This window comes from Chamaea fasciata, unplaced genomic scaffold (genome assembly GCF_029207755.1).
Source record: "Chamaea fasciata isolate MVZ Bird 193981 ecotype frontalis unplaced genomic scaffold, bChaFas1.0.hap1 SCAF_4, whole genome shotgun sequence".
NCBI lineage: Eukaryota > Metazoa > Chordata > Aves > Passeriformes > Sylviidae > Chamaea > Chamaea fasciata.
The window spans coordinates 76494729-76509792 of NW_027094089.1; the positions used below are offsets into that span (position 1 = coordinate 76494729).

At 55.5% G+C, this 15064-nt stretch overlaps 1 protein-coding gene across 1 annotated transcript; it reads right to left on the bottom strand.

The window, feature by feature from the left end:
• Nucleotides 1-3574: 3574 nt before the first annotated feature.
• EDA2R (ectodysplasin A2 receptor) lies at nt 3575-13538 on the bottom strand. Its single transcript, XM_066182456.1, has 9 exons — nt 13454-13538; nt 8909-8999; nt 8082-8260; nt 7237-7322; nt 6906-7070; nt 6292-6438; nt 5670-6148; nt 5377-5425; nt 3575-4984 (listed from the first exon to the last, which is right to left on the bottom strand). The coding sequence occupies exons 2-9, from the start codon at nt 8993-8995 to the stop codon at nt 4689-4691; spliced, it is 1488 nt and encodes a 495-aa protein (XP_066038553.1). The 5' UTR covers nt 8996-8999; nt 13454-13538; the 3' UTR covers nt 3575-4688.
• Between the last annotated feature and the right edge of the window lie 1526 nt (nt 13539-15064).

Sequence of the window (15064 nt, forward strand, 5' to 3'; positions counted from 1 at the left end):
TTTAGTTAGAACAGAAAACAGGCTTAATGCTAATAATTATTTTAAACATGTGAGTATAAGGGAACAAAAATCAGAAAACATCCTTCATGTGGATAATTATTTTAAACATACCAGCATAAGGGCATGAATAGGCTTAACAAGCCCTGTAATTACTGAACTTAAACACCAACTGTTCCTCAGCAGAGCTTCGGGAATGGGAGTTCCTTGGCTATTGTTAGGGGTCTCTGCCTCCCCCTGGCCATGCAGAGAACCCCACCTGAGACTTGGCCATGCTGGGAAATGGTAAACAGATGTAAAAACTAACGCTGATACCTGTGGTGGGGGCAGGCACCCTGAGGGTACAGGCCCAGGACCACGGCCACCCCATCCAGCACCACCCGCTCCAGCCCTGTTCCCAGACGAGGGGATGAGGCTTGTGACCTCAGCTGCTGCAGCATCTCTCTGAGAAGTGCTTCCTGCCCTCCCAGCCAGGGCCTTCCAGCCCCCACTGGCCCCTGCAGCATCAGGCCCCACTGGCAGGCAGGCAGGGGGCCCACAGCAATGGGGAGACAAATCAAAACTCACCAAGCGTCACCGTGTCTGGCTCCAAAATTTATTGAACTACAAACACACATCACTCAAGAGCACCAGGTCTGGAGGAATGTGAGGGACCAACCCCCTTCCATTAACAGGGGGCAGGAGCTTCAGCTTGTGCTTGATTTGAACACAGACAACACCCCAAACCCAACAGAAACAATGCTACAGCAGAACTACAATGGTAACGGCGCAGAATTTACAAAAATATAAATAACCTATTCGTAACCCTAAAGAAAAATAACATCTACCATAAAAAACAACATGTATTCCCTTGGGTAAACCATGGCTACAGAAATGTAGTGATTATTTTTTTTTTTTGAAAAGCACCCGAGTCTGAAGTATTAAATAATCCAACACAGAGAGGGTATCTTCCCAAAACACTCGCAGACTCTTCCAAGAAGTGTGCTCAAATCAGTAACACCAAGGTTTCTTCAGTATTGCCTATTTCTGTAAAAGTACATTGGAGGGACAGCTCTCATGAGCCCCCTGTTCAGAAACAGCACCCGAGGGATGTTCACTAATTGTTCACCAGAATAAACACTTAAACAACAGTGAAGTATGTGCCTATTTTAAGTCTATGCTTAAGAGCTTCCCAGAACAGGGCTGGATTAAAACTTATCATACAAATTCCTCTGCAAATCAGACTTCCAGGCAAGACTGGTGTGGAAACCAATCACTTGTAAAAAAATAACCCCATTGCACTGGAGTGTTTCCACTGTTCAGTCCTAGCTCAAGTTTGCACAGATGCAGAGTCATTTGATTTCTTTCACCTGTGAGCCATGCCAGCTTGGCACAAATGGCTTCCTGAGGCTGTGGTGTAAAATCCAGCACTACAGGAATTACTCTCCATTACATTCCATGTACTATGTTAAAAATACTATTAAAAAGCAAAAGTCAAGTATCAAGTCCATTGGTTTCCCACTGAAGCAGCTCCCTGCTCAGGGATCACCATTGTTCTGATGTCTGAGTCACAGCATTATCCCTGGTTTCAAGGCTCTCATGGTTAGTTCCCTGAGGGCTCTGGCTGGGCTTGAGGCAGCCTGGCCAAAAGGTCTTAGGGTGGGCTAAAGGCTACCTGTTGAACTTTTGGCCCTTGTAAACACAGATGGTTTTATCACTGCAGCTGAAGGAAGGTGCCTGCCATGAGCACAGTGAGAGTGGGGAGCAGCCCTTGGCCGGGAGCTGGGGGAGCCCCACTGCTGAAAAGCCACATCCTGCAAGGCTCTTGTGCCGTGTCCAGCCCTGCTGGAGCACCAGCCAGTGTGACTTGCACTGACACCACATGTGAGGCTCTGTGGAGGAACCCAGAACAGTTCAAACACATGTAAAACCAGTCCCTGCCAAGCAGTGCTGAGGCAGCACACCCCGTGGCACAGCCAGGGCCTGAGGGGCAGCACCAGTGGGGCAGGAGCTGTAGCATGGCACACACCACCCTACACACCCTTTATGGCATGGCCAATACCCACACACAGCACAGACCCAATGTGCTGCACCCTCAAGGCAGGGGTTAAGTCTTGACTGTAAGTAAGATTGCTCAGACATCAAACAATTGAAAAATAAGTTTACCTTAAAAGCTATAAAGGAAAAGGGGTTGATTTCTTTATAAAAGTTAGGAAAATCCCCAAATGAACAAAAATCCCCAAAGCCTCACTCCATCTGCTTGGCCTAGAGCCAAACCCTGGCACATCAATGGAGCTGCCCAGCATGCGAAGAGATTTGCAGCACACACCTGTGACATTCTCCCATTATCCACAGCTCTAATTTAACAGCTTTCCCTGCCCATCTCTTGCTCCTGACACTGCCATGTGACAGCAGCAGGCTGGCTCTGCCATCCTGCCTGGCTGCCACTGCTCTGTGCACTCCAAGTGACCACACACTGGCGGCACGGGTGACACAGGAACATACAGAACAAGCTGCTCAGTCCAATTCCAACTTCAAAGCCAGGGCCAGCAAGCTGAGCTGCAGGGAGGGTCTTACTCAGATGCAGAGGGTGAAGTTATTTTCCTTCCCACTGGAAGTGACTACGTCCACAGAGGGATTAAATATTTATTGGATTTTGTGAGGTGATTAAACCCAGCACTCTCCCTGCCACAGAAATGCCTCAAACAGGAAATCCCTGGCCCCAGGCTGTGTGTGCTATAGCAACACTCCTGGCTGCTCTGTAACAGTCTGAGAGTGCAGCAAGAGTCTGACTAATCCTGGCCCCACACAGCACAAGGTTCAACTCTGTGGTCTTGGGGAGCAAAGAGCAATGAAACGACCTTGACTGTGGAAAAAACAAGCAGTGAGGGAAAGTGCCAGGTCCAGTTCGAACTGCCCATGCCTCCGCTTATCTGAGCACGTCCTGGGCGTGTTCAAGCCCCAACATCTTTAAACAGGGAAAGGAAACACCAGCAGCTATTACTGCCCGGGGTGTGGGGCCGGTCTGCCTTCCTAGAAGGGCACCCGCTTCTTTCAGGTACTGTGGTCAGATAAAGAATTCTGGGCTTGACCGAGGGGCCTGGGTGGGGGCAGCAGGCAGTGGGGTAACAGTGCCACTTGCTGGTGACCACCACACCACCGGCTTGGCCTGAGACCCTGGTGACAGGCAGGACAGCAGAAAGCACTCGGCAGACCCAGCCATGGCAGTGAGGGACAAAGCAACAGAGGCAGAGTGAGCACCACCAGCTCAGCCCCTTTGATGCTCTCTGGGAGTCTCGGGACAGCTAGGGCGACACTAATCACAGAATATCCGGAACTGGAAGGGACCACAAAGATCATGGAGTCTAACTCTAAAATGAATGGCCCAGAGGGACTGAACCCTCAGCCGTGGTGCTAACAGCACCGGGCTCTGTCAGTGCTGCCGGGCGCTGAGCCACGGCCGCAGCCCCGCCGGCAGCTGCTCTGCCCCCGCAGGCCCCGCGTGCCTGGCCGCCCCCGCACCGCTGTGCCCCGCTCAGGAACGTATTCCTGCAGCCCCCGCTCTGTCCGGGGCCACCAGCACAGCCCCAGTGGCCAGGGCAAACCGAGAACAGCCCAGCTGCCTGCAGCCCCCAGGCTCAACATTGAAATCAGGGTGACCTGTGACAGCAAGACTGTGGCAAGTTATGACAAATCCCCCAGGATGAAATACCAAGCAGAAGGGTGCTCCCCCTTCCCAGTAGCAATTCTCAGGAATGAGAAATCAGGCCATTTTTAGGCAGGAAAAAAAAAAAAAAAGAGAAAAATATTATTTTAAAAGAGGAGGAGGTTCTGGAGGAGCTCCTGCTGTGGCTGGCACAGGAACGTCACTGCTGCCTGTGACCAAAGTGACAGCTTCAGCCCTCAGCTGCCACCTCTGCTGCAGCATTCCTGCCCCTGACACCCAGTGCCACTAGGGTTTGCAAAGCCTTGGAGGCAATGGGCAGTGAATAGCCACAGGGCTGGGGTGAGCCAGCACCTGCCCATGGCCAACAGCCACAGCCCAGCGAGGACTCACACCAATTCATCCCGGGAATCAGTCCAAAACCCGTGCCAGGATGCTACACTGCACCACAAATGGACATGAGAGGAAGGTGCCAGGATGGCACAGAGGGACAAAGGTTGGAGTCTGACACATCAGCCACGGCCAGGTCTTCTGCCAAGGAAATTGCAGCACAGAGGGAGAGGAGCAACTGAAAAGTAAATTGAGAAAGTAGCAGCTGGCACCTGGGAAAGCAGAGCATGGGCCAGAGGAAGGATTGGAAAGCTGGAAAGGAGGAGATGGCTGGGCTCATAGGAGGACACTGCCCACAAAGCCCAAGTCCTATGGCTGAGGGACCCCAAGGTAAAAGAGGGGCAGGACAGGGCTCACTGCAGAGCCAGAGCACCACAGCACAGTGACTGACATGCAAGGATGTCACAGCCAGAGAAAAACAGCTTCTGGAGGGGCCTGAGCAAGCCCTCCCCTATGGAGCAGGGAAGAGGCACAGCTGTGCTTCCTGGAACCCCTGTGCAGAGACACCCTTGTCGTGTCCTTCCACTCCATGATGCAAAGACCATCTCTGTGTTCTCCTGCCATGCCCACCAAGGAGGTTATATGACTGCAGGCCACTGGATCTCCTCTCTCACACGAGTAAACAGTGCATGGAGCTTCCTCCACCCCTCCCTGCCCTCTAGCGCTGGCGGTCGGGCGCAGGGCTGAGTGTGAAGTGGTCGGAGAGCAGGAGCAAGGCGTCGAACCTCTGGAGCCGCTGCAGCGCCTGTGCCAGCAGTGGGACGGTGACCGCGGCCCCCGCGTACGTGAAGTGTGCCACCAGCTGCTCAAACCCTGAAATCCGCCCCAGAAGCTGGGGCATCAGCCCCAGCTCCAGCGCCACGTGGCTGAAGTTCTTTGCGCCGTTCAGGGAAGGGTCCAACAAGAAGGCGAGCGACTGCACCAAGGAATGGGGCAGCTCTGTGATTGGGAGACCTGGGGGCAGCAACACAGGGAAGATGGGTTGGTACCCATCCTACACAAATAGGTTAAGGGAAAAGAGAACAGCCAGCCTCCAGCCTCAGCCGAGCAGGTGAAAGGCCACCCTGCCAAGGCAGGTATCTCCTCCAACATCATGTTTAGAGCTCATCAATATGGAGCTGGCTCAGTTCTGCGGAAGCTGGTAACTGGTGACAGCTGGGCCACCTGCCCACAGGACACTCAAGGCAGCATCATAGAAAATATACCCTGTGTACCAGCACTAAAGGCCACAAGTCAGGTAAGTCCCTGGTGGGGACATGGTGGGCTTCTGGAGGAGCTCCCTTCCATGAACTGCCTCTGATATGCCCATACTTGGAATACAAAGGTGAGACTGGAAGGCCACTTACCTTTGGCTGTGCTGCTGATCTGAGTCACCAGGCTCTGGGCATCATCCACCTGGTGACACAAAGACCCGAAGGTTGGTGGCAGTCTGCTGAGAACAGCAATGCCTAGCTCTGCTCCCAGGGCTGTCACAAGGGCTCAGGGAATGGTGCTTCTCCTCCAGCCTTACTATTAACCTCCACCCCATATTAACACAACTCAGTCCATGTTCCTACCCCTATGTCAAACCCATCTTCTGTGCCTCACCCTTGGGCGACTGGCAGTAGTTCTGAGGGGTGATGAGGCAGGAGGAACTTACCAGCTGCTCCCCAGGTGGGATTTCGGCCATGGGCAAGTGATGGGCCCCCTCCTGCACCACACCACCGCTCTCTGCTGGAATCCTCTTCATCGCCCGGCTCGCTGTATCCTCCAGCCGCTCGCCACCCACAAACTCCGCCTGGGTGGAGAACTTTTGGAGGTCCAGCTCAGTGCACTCCACGGGTGCATGCGGCCACTTGTGCTGCATCTCAGAGGCACAGGAGGAGAGGGGGGCCAGGGCCTCCACCGTGCCTGGCCGGCCCTGCCTGGGGGTGGGGGGCGGCAGGACCCCCTCCAGGCAGTCACCATGGCCTGATGCTCGGATGAGGGGCTGGCTTTCCAGGAGGCTTCTGCCCAGCTGGGCCTTGGAGGCAGTGCTGACTGCAATGGCTGGTGGCAAGTCCATCTCTGGCTGGAGAGAGGGGAGCTGGAGACCCACGGCTTCCCCATCCGAAATGAACTGCACTGCCTCCACAGGGCCTGGAACCAGAAACCAGCACAGATCAGTGAAGTTCACCATCCAGCTCCATCCTTCCTGCCTAAGGGCATCTCATCCTGGGACCACATGAGCTGGAGCCCAGCACCACCCTCCCTTCCCCAGGGAAGACAGCAAGAACAGGTACCTTCTGCCTGCCTGTAGCAAGGGCTCAAATTCTTAACACCCAGGCAGCAGGGTCCAGACATCTGCTCCTCACACAGGAACCTGCCAGGTGCTGCTGTAGTTGGGAACATTGCTCGCTGGCCTGAGAAGTTCTGAGTCCTCAGGAAGACTTAGAGGAAAGAGGAGAAATAGGCTGAGCAAAGGTTTGGCTTGTTTCCCTTGCATGTCCTCAGCCCTGTGGTATGTCTGCCAGCAAGGGGCTGGGAGCCCAGCAGCTCCCTGGCATGCTGCTGGATGCCATCCTGCCCCAACCCTGGCCACCAAACCTGCAGCCCTCTTCACTTTGCAGCAAAGAGCCACTCAACCAGAAAAACCTCAGAAGGGAGGACTGACACTTCTGGCTGTGAAATGGCCTCCTCCTGATGGCGCTAAGGAGGAGGGAGGCTCCTCTGCGTCATTGAGGAGGTAAAGCACAGGAGAGGTCCTGCAGGCATGAGAAGCAGGATGAGGGGTCTGTTCTGTATGAGCTGAGGAACAGTTGGGTCACTGTGCTGAGAAGGCAGCAATGCTCTGCACAGCAAGAAGGGGCCATGGGCACAGGTGAATGGCACAGCAAGGGGGAGAGAACCTACTCACCTCTCTGGCACTGGCTTTTCCAGAATCGCTTGCAGTAGATGATGGAAAGTGCCAGAAGCACCAGGACAATGATGACCAGGGCACTGCTGGTCAGTGCAAGAAGGGCTGTGTCCTGTGGTGGTACAGTAGGTACAGCGACCTTCACCAGGTTTGTTCTGGACCGACCTGCAAACATCATCCACAAAGCACTGGAGCCAAACTCTGAGACTTGAACGACCCCTTCCCTGCCCATCCCTTGTCACAGGCCATGAATCTGCCTCCTCCAGCAGGGCTGCAGCTCCCCCTGTGCCCACATCACCTGCCCCGACCCCATCCGCGTGGGGGCACCTACACTGCGGCTCGGAGGATGGCGTCTGCTTGGTGCAGGGAATGCACTCCCACTCCAGCTGCCCGCTGATCCGTGCCTTCCTGTAAAACCTGCCAACAGAGCAGACAAGCTCAGCACAGCCTGGTCCTCACCCAGCTCCCACCACCCCGGCTGTGCAGCCAGCTGTGCCAGCTGCCCTGTAGCAGAGGGGCACAGCTGACCCTGCACTCTTGCCTGGCTGGCAACAAGAGCAACAGGGCTGGAGCTGCACCACACCTACTTATTCATATCTAGCCATTTGTCAAGAAGCAACATCTTTCTAACAGCCCTCCCACCCCTATGCCTGCTGAAGTGGATTTTAATGATTAATAGCTCCCCACAGGGCTGGGAACATCCCAGCTACAGCTCTATCTGAGAGGAGACTCATACACCAGAGCCCTGACTTGCTCCACTGCTCCACGCCTGGCCAGCGGTGTCTGCAGCACCTGGGTTTGGCACGGGCTGTCTGTACACAGACATTTCATTTCAGTCATCCCTTAAACTCCCTCTTTGGGGACTACTAACCATAATGGGCTACAACACCTCATCTTCCAGGGCTCAGCCACCCCGGTGTCTTCAGAACAATCAGAGACTGGAAGTTCTCTTTCATGGCTCATTTACGGGAGCCTTCAGCTTCCCTTCTTCGAAGCTGCAATGGGACCCACCAGACGGGTTTGACTTCCATGTCACTATCAGTGTCCTCACAGCGACATCACTGGGTCACCATGCTCCTCTTAGGTCCCACGTGGCCTCAGGTAAAGCCCCCTCTGCCCAGCCCCTCCCTGCCTGCCCCCAGGTATGGTGGCTCTGCCCGGGCCGGCCCCGCTCACCCCGGCAGGCACTCCCCACAGACGGCGTCAGCCGTGGCGGTGCAGTTGGACTTCTGCAGGCGGTTGATGAGGGCGCAGGACAGGCAGGGCTTGCAGCCGTGGTGTCCCCAGCGGTCCTTGAACTTCCTGGGAGGGCAGGCCACACACTGTGCGTCCCCGCCGCTGCCGTCGCCGCAGTCCTGCAAGGCACGAGGTTGGGGGTGCGGCTGTGGTGAGGGGCCAAGTGGTACCGAGAGAAACGGTGTCCCTTCTTTGGGGGCAAAGGGTGACAGAGCCACCGCTGATGTAGGATCCTCAGAACCCAGCTGCGAGCAGCTGCCAGCAGTGCAGCTCCCAGGAGACACTGGGGGACCCCGTCTGCCACCCATCTGGAGCCCACTGGTGTGCTTAGGGTGTTGGAAAGCTGCAACAGCACCAGGAGGCACTGCCAGTGGAACCCTGCTGCCTCCCACCAATCCAAGCCTCCACCACTGAGGCCAGGCTGGGACTCCCTGCAGCAGTGTCCTGCTGGCACCCACCCATGTGCAGCCCTGCCATGCAGTGTGACCTTTTTGGGGCTACATGCCAGGGGAAATTTAGACTTCCACCAGCAAAAGAAGAATCAGGTTGCTCCGTGGGCTGCCTTAAATCCCTCATCACCTCCTGCTTCCATTGTCTCACTCTTCTACCAGGGTAAGGGAAACAATCCACCATCCCATCCTACCAAGTCTCTGCTCTTTCCAACATGCTGGGACCCAAGATCATCCTTCTGAAGGGAGGCTGGCAGAGGATTAACCCAGCTGTGGCATCCATGATGATTTCTGCTCCTTACAGAGAAGTCAATTTACCTTGGAAAGCTCCTGCCCGGGCATGCACTTCCTGCAGGGGACACATTTCTTCTGGTCATCCAGGTACTCACTCTCTTGGCAGGCCATTGTGCTGAAGAGGAGAGGGGAGTTTGGGGACGAGAGGAAAAGAAGGCAGAGGGATCAAAGCCAGCCCTGACATATTTGGGATGAGCAATGTGCCCATCTCCAGGTGAACATCTCCACCTGGCTGGGACAGCAGCCAACACTGATGAGCACCATGAGTGGGATTCGGGCAGGTGGTAATTCCTGGCACCCTGGAGCTGTGCAGTCATTCAGGCTCTTGCTCCATGCACGGAGCAATAGAGTTTCAGCTCTGTATGGCATCACTCACAGCTAATTCAGAGGATCAGCAGAATAAGCTCTCACCTCCCTCTGAAACCCCCCTATCAGAGCCTTCCCGAGGTGCATAAATGGCTCAGCTGAAAGTAACAACAGAACAAGCCCGGGAGCCACAGGGCCACACTGTCAGTAAGGGTGGCTCAAAGGGCAGCATAGGACCAGCATCTCAATCAGAGCAAGCAGTTCAGACTGAAGCTGCAAAACTGAGCAATTTATTTGGAGTTTTGGGGCTGCCTGATTATTTCTGCAGACTCTAGATGGCTTCTTCCCATGATGACAGGGAATAAAATCCACTTTCACTAGACCAGTCTCCACTTTGCTTTTCCTATTACCTTGAGCAGAAAATCAGGAGAGAAACTGTTCAACCTGCCTTGGGAGCTAGTACTCAACACCCACCAGGAAGAGTGAACACCTTTTGGAGGGCACCACCCTGAACAGCCTGAAATGCCTAGGAGAATCTGGCACTTCAACCAGAGCTGTCCTCTGGGAGGGAAGCTTGGCCAGATGTCTGGTCCCTGCAAGGCTCTTGCAGCACAGAGGGATCATCTACAGGACCCCCAGCCCCTCCTGCCTCGGCTCCTTCCCCTCCCACAGCAGCATTCCTCTGCAGGCTTTTTCTGCCTAATCCCACCACTCCCTTGCCGGTGCCTTTTGGAAGTGGACACTTGGCTGGGCTCCCCCGGCTCTGGAGGGCCGAGATTCATGGGAGATGAGGTCTGCCCAGACGAGCACAGCGCATGAGTCACCCTCACGTAGCTGCTCCTGCTCGCAGCACATGGGCTGACACAAGGATCAGCAGCCAAGCCCAGGGGGACAGGCCAGGAGGATCTGAAGGGACTAAATCTGTCTTACAAGCACCTCGGGAGGGGCACGGGCACAGCTTGTAACTAGCATAAAGGTTCCTGACACTACTGAATAAAAGGAGGGCTTGTCACACCACTGAATAAAAGGAGGGCTTGTCACCGTCTCAGTAGGTGGTGAAGAGGGAGCCCAGTGTCAACGCCCCAGGAGATGCACAGGGTTTGGTGTCAGGGCTCAGCCTCAGCTTGAATGCAGGAGGGAAAAATCAAAAGCAGGGAGTCAGGTCCCAGGTGAATGACCCACAACTCTTTTTGGGGAGCTGGCACACTGGGCAGGTGTCACCCAAGTGCTTTGGGAGGCCAGAATGCCAGGGGCCTGAGCCCAGCCTGTTGGTGAATTTGGTGCCCACAGCCCAGCTCAGCCCTGGCAGAAGGTGCCTCTGCCTGATGTGTGGGTCAGCACTGCTGATGCTCCAGTCTGGAGTTTAATTCAGGCTTTTGCTCTTAATAACAGCAGAAGATGAATGAAACAGAATTGCAGTCAACAAAGAAGGAGCCTGGATACCAGAGTATGGAGAGCAAGGGGGTGATTTTTACTTGCCCTCCAAAGTGCTGCAATACAGGGAAAAAAGCACCGGTGAAAATAACCTCAACAAAACAAAAAACCCCAAACCAGCTGGGTTTTTGGTGAAACTGTCCTGTGAACTCAACTTTGCCACTTTTTCTCATATATTTACAGAATTTCCCAGCCTTTCAGAGAGCCTGCAGCTGAGACAATGCCCTTAAAGCCCCCTCCCCACCAGAACCCAGTTTAAAGCAGTTTGCCAAATACAGAAAGTTACACAGGCCAAAGGAATCCCGTGTCAGAGCTGCTCCAAGCACAAGGATGTCTGCCAGGATGATGGAATCACTCAAGATGGAGGAGACAGCCATACCCGACCTGCCAGCAGGATTCTGGGCACAGGGCAGGTCTGCTGCTGCTCAAGTGTAACAATACAGGGAACCAACATTTTGCTGAATATCTGGCATGAAATTCAAAGCTGGGGGATCTTTGTACTTCTTATTTCAATACCAACAGACCCAAGACACTTGATTTGTGCATGGAGGGCACATCTAAACCACCTGGTATGGCAGGAACCTTGGATCACCTAATGTTTGACTGAAACAACTGATCTGACTGAGGCTAAAGGAAAAGCCAAAACCAACAACTCCCACCTCTTTGGGAACCACATGGAGTCTCCCAGAGACTGCCAGAGCTGCAGATTTTATCTGCCAGGGGCAATATAAAGGTGACACAGTAACAATGAGTATGGATGGGACACAGTATCAATGTACTTAGAGGTTGAGAAGAAAAACCTCCAGCCATCAGTCCCAGATGCATGAGATCTAACTTTAAAATATCATTAATTTATTAAAGAACTCTTTTATTGCCGTAAAGATACATCCTGCCTGAGCAGGAGAGGAGAATGGGCTCCCCCATTCATCAGCCCTGAAGATACCAAAACTGTGAGCTCCTGAATGAGTTTCACTGCATGAGAAGAAATGGTTCCAGCAGTGCCACAGCGTGAGCTGCAGTTCATCCACCCTGTGACAACACTACAGCTCAGCCATTGTCTTTTCTCTGTGAAAATATAATTAAAAAAGAAAAAATAGATTGCATTGGAATCCAGTCTATTTCTTTTGTTTGCAGCTAAAGGGTTCTGGGAGGAAAACAAGGGTGAGGAAAATTACAGGTGAGAACCCTGTCCCTGCCAGCCGTGGGTCTCTGCTTGCCTGGGACAGGAGGTGCCCAGACCCATCCTCGGGCTCAGACACCCCAGCAGTGGCTCTTCCATATCACCACGTGAGCCAACACGCACATTACAGGAGATTTCTACTCTGCTGCAGGACTGACTGGCAGAGTCAGGCAGCACTACGCCTCAAGATGAGACACTTGTATACATTGGAACCTAAGAACAGAGAGCTGAAATCCTAAATAAGAGCTGCAAGTGAAAAAGCACGGGGGGGGGGGAAATGCTATCTGGAAAATATGAGTGCATGCCTCATGGCTGGCCACAGTCAGCTCCAGTCTCCTGCTCAGCCATTCCCGCACTCTGATCCAGGAAGTGTCTCCCCATCTCCTTGTGCTACAAACCATGCTGAGAGAACTTGTGCAGAAGTGGGACTCCTCTGAGCAAAGGGCTTCTCAAAGAAGCAAAAAAAGAGGAAAAAGGGTGGAATCTGAGGCTTTCCACGTGGCTTGGAAATCAGCAGGTTTCCCGAACTGGAGAGTCTATGCACACAGTTGACCACTAATTGTTTTATCTGGAGTGGCTGGGGACTTGTGTTTGCTGTAAGGGAAAGCACCGTGCTCGGGTGGGAGAGGAAGTGCTCCGGGCTGCTTGCACCCCTCTTTAGCGCACAGTATAGGAGTCCCCAGGGCACAATGCCCACTTTCCAGTGACTTCTGCCAAGTTTTGGGCTGCCCATCTTGGGAACCCACATTCTGCCTTACCAGGTATCTCAAGTAACACCTCCAAAGCTCGTATCAATTTGCATAAAACTTTGGATTTCCATCTGTTTTTTTTTTTTGCCCCGCATCTAATTCTTAGTAACTTTCACTACCTTCCTGCAACAATCAGAGAACCGTAAAACCTCTCTGAGACCATGGAGTCCAACTGTTCCCCCAGCACTGCTCAGCCCACCACTAACCCACGCCCCCAAGTGTCACATCCACGCGTCCATTTAATCTCCCCAAACGGAGACTTTACCAGTGCCCGTGGCGGGGCAAAAAAAGTTTTTTGGGAAAAACTTGTTCTTCATGCGCAACCTAAACCTACCGAACCCCGCATCTGGCAGCTGCTCGTTTCTGGAAGAACAGCCGAGGCGAGGCTGGCGGCGGGGGCAGCGCGCTGCGCGGAGCCCACGCGGGTGCCGGCAGCGGGCGCGCCCCGGCGAGCGCCGGCCCGGCTCGCCCACCGCCCCCGCAGCCCGGCCAGACCCCCGCGGCCCCGCCGGCGCCCCCCGCCGCCCGCTCGGGGAAGGCGGCAGCGCACCGGGATATGCCCGGGCACGTCCCGGCTAGGGGCTCCGCCGCGGCACCGCCGCCCCGCATCACTCGCCCGGCATCCCCCGGGACCCTGGCTTCGGTCTCCGCATCTCCCGACCCCCGCACTCAACGGGCCGGTACCGCCCGGGCCGGTACCGCCGGCGTTCGGAGGTGATCACGGAGCCGGCTACAGCCCACGTGTACCGCTGCCGCTGCGGTGCCGGGAGCGGGAGCCGCCGCAGGTCCCGCAGGTCCCCCCGACCCCGCAACCCACTCCGTCCGGAGGTGACACCGGCACCGGGAAGGGTCGGGACCGCCGTGAGCGGGCGGGCAGGTGCGCGACCCCCCGCGGCTTACCTGTGTCCCGGTGCTAGCAGCACAGCGCGGACCGGCACCAGGGCCGGCAGGACGGCGGGACCAGAAGAGACGGCGCGGACCCAGATCCGGACCCGGACCGGCACCGCACCGCCAATGACTCGGCGGCTCCGCGTGGAGCGGAGCGGGTCGGAGCCCGTCCCGTCCCGGGCACCGGGAGTGCCCCCGCGCCCCGCCCCGCAGCCCGCATTGGCGGCGGCGCCGCCGGGGCGGGGCGAGCCGAGGAGCGGCGGGGGTGGTGCTGGGGCGCCGGGACCGGGGGGCGGCGGGGTGATGCCGGGGGCCGGCGGCGCCGGGACCCGGACGGGGGGGCGGCCGGGCCGGAGCTCAGCGCCGAGCGGAGTCTGGGCACATCAGCGACGGGGCGTCCCGCTGTCACTGGCCGGGATGTGACACTAGAGAGCCCCCGGGTTTGCGGGACCTTGTTCCCGAAGACCTGAGGTTGTCCGGCACCTCAGGTGTGGGATGGAGGCTGAAGAAGCCCCGCACCCGGCCCCCCCTCTCCAGCCATGGTGTTACCAGAAAGGAATAAACTCACGGGTTCCGACGGTGGTTGTGCCACGCACAGTGTGTGTACACTGTGTGCTGTGTGCGTGCAGTGTGTGTACGGTTTGTGTGGGCAGCACACACCGGACACGGCCGGCCCCAGAACTGAGGGCTTCTCCCAGGCTCAGCACTAACCTCTCCCGGCACTTGCCGTGACTCCCCCTCAGTCTCTCGGTGGTTCAGGTATCCCAAGATTGCCGTGCAATGACTGACTCTACCACAGTGTGAACCAATGAACCACTGTTCCACAGTGTGGAACTGAACCTCCTTGCGCAGGGGGAGTTAAATTTCCCTGTGATAGCCCTTAGCGCTCCCTCTTCAGTGAGCTGTCCCTGAACTGTTGCTCCTCAGTCCTGACCCAGGCCCACCGCAGGACCCTGCTGCCTTCCCAGCCCCCGGGAGGGGCAGTCAGTGCTGCTCATTTCTGTGCCCTGGGCCGTACTGGTTGCTGTGCCAGAATGAGTACCTGAACTGCCTTAGGGTTTAAACCTGTTATTTTGGGGAATGGTCCCCATTTCTCTCTCTTTCCTTTCAAACTCCAAGATCTCTCATTCCAGCTAATGCTTTTGAGAACAGTCCTCAGGCCCCCACCGTCACTGTGGAGCAGCTTCAACAGAAGCCAGACTGTCACTTTGGAATAACTAAAAGGATTTAATGAAAATCTGTTAAGCAGTCAACTTCATTAAACTATTGTGGTTGGAAAGGCCTTTAAGAACATCGAGTCCAAATGTTAACCCAGCATGCACCGTGTTCACCACTAAACAATGCCCCCAAAGTGCCACACCGAACTCCTTTTGAACACCTCCAGGGATGGTGATTCCATCAGTGCCTTGGGCAACCAGTGCCTTACCACTTCTCAGGGAAGTTTTCCCTCATATCCAGCCTGAACTTGCCCTGGTGCAACTTGGGGCTGTTCCCTCTCCTCCTGTCCCTGTTCCCTGGGAGCAGAGCCCGATCCCCCCCCGGCTGTCCCCTCCTGTCTGGGAGTTGTGCAGAGCCACAAGGTCCCCCCTGAACCTCCTTTTCTCCAGGCTGAGTCCCCTCAGC

What these genes read in the sequence shown, in the direction of transcription:
- EDA2R (XM_066182456.1), bottom strand. Translation starts at nt 8,995, where the DNA reads ATGGCCTGCCAAGAGAGTGAGTACCTGGATGACCAGAAGAAATGTGTC. An exon ending in CCGGGCAGGAGCTTTCCAAG is followed by an intron (nt 8,261 to 8,908) that starts GTAAATTGACTT and finishes CGTGCCTTGCAG; the next exon opens with GACTGCGGCGACGGCAGCGG. An exon ending in GATCAGCAGCACAGCCAAAG is followed by an intron (nt 4,985 to 5,376) that starts GTAAGTGGCCTT and finishes TGCTGCCCCCAG; the next exon opens with GTCTCCCAATCACAGAGCTG.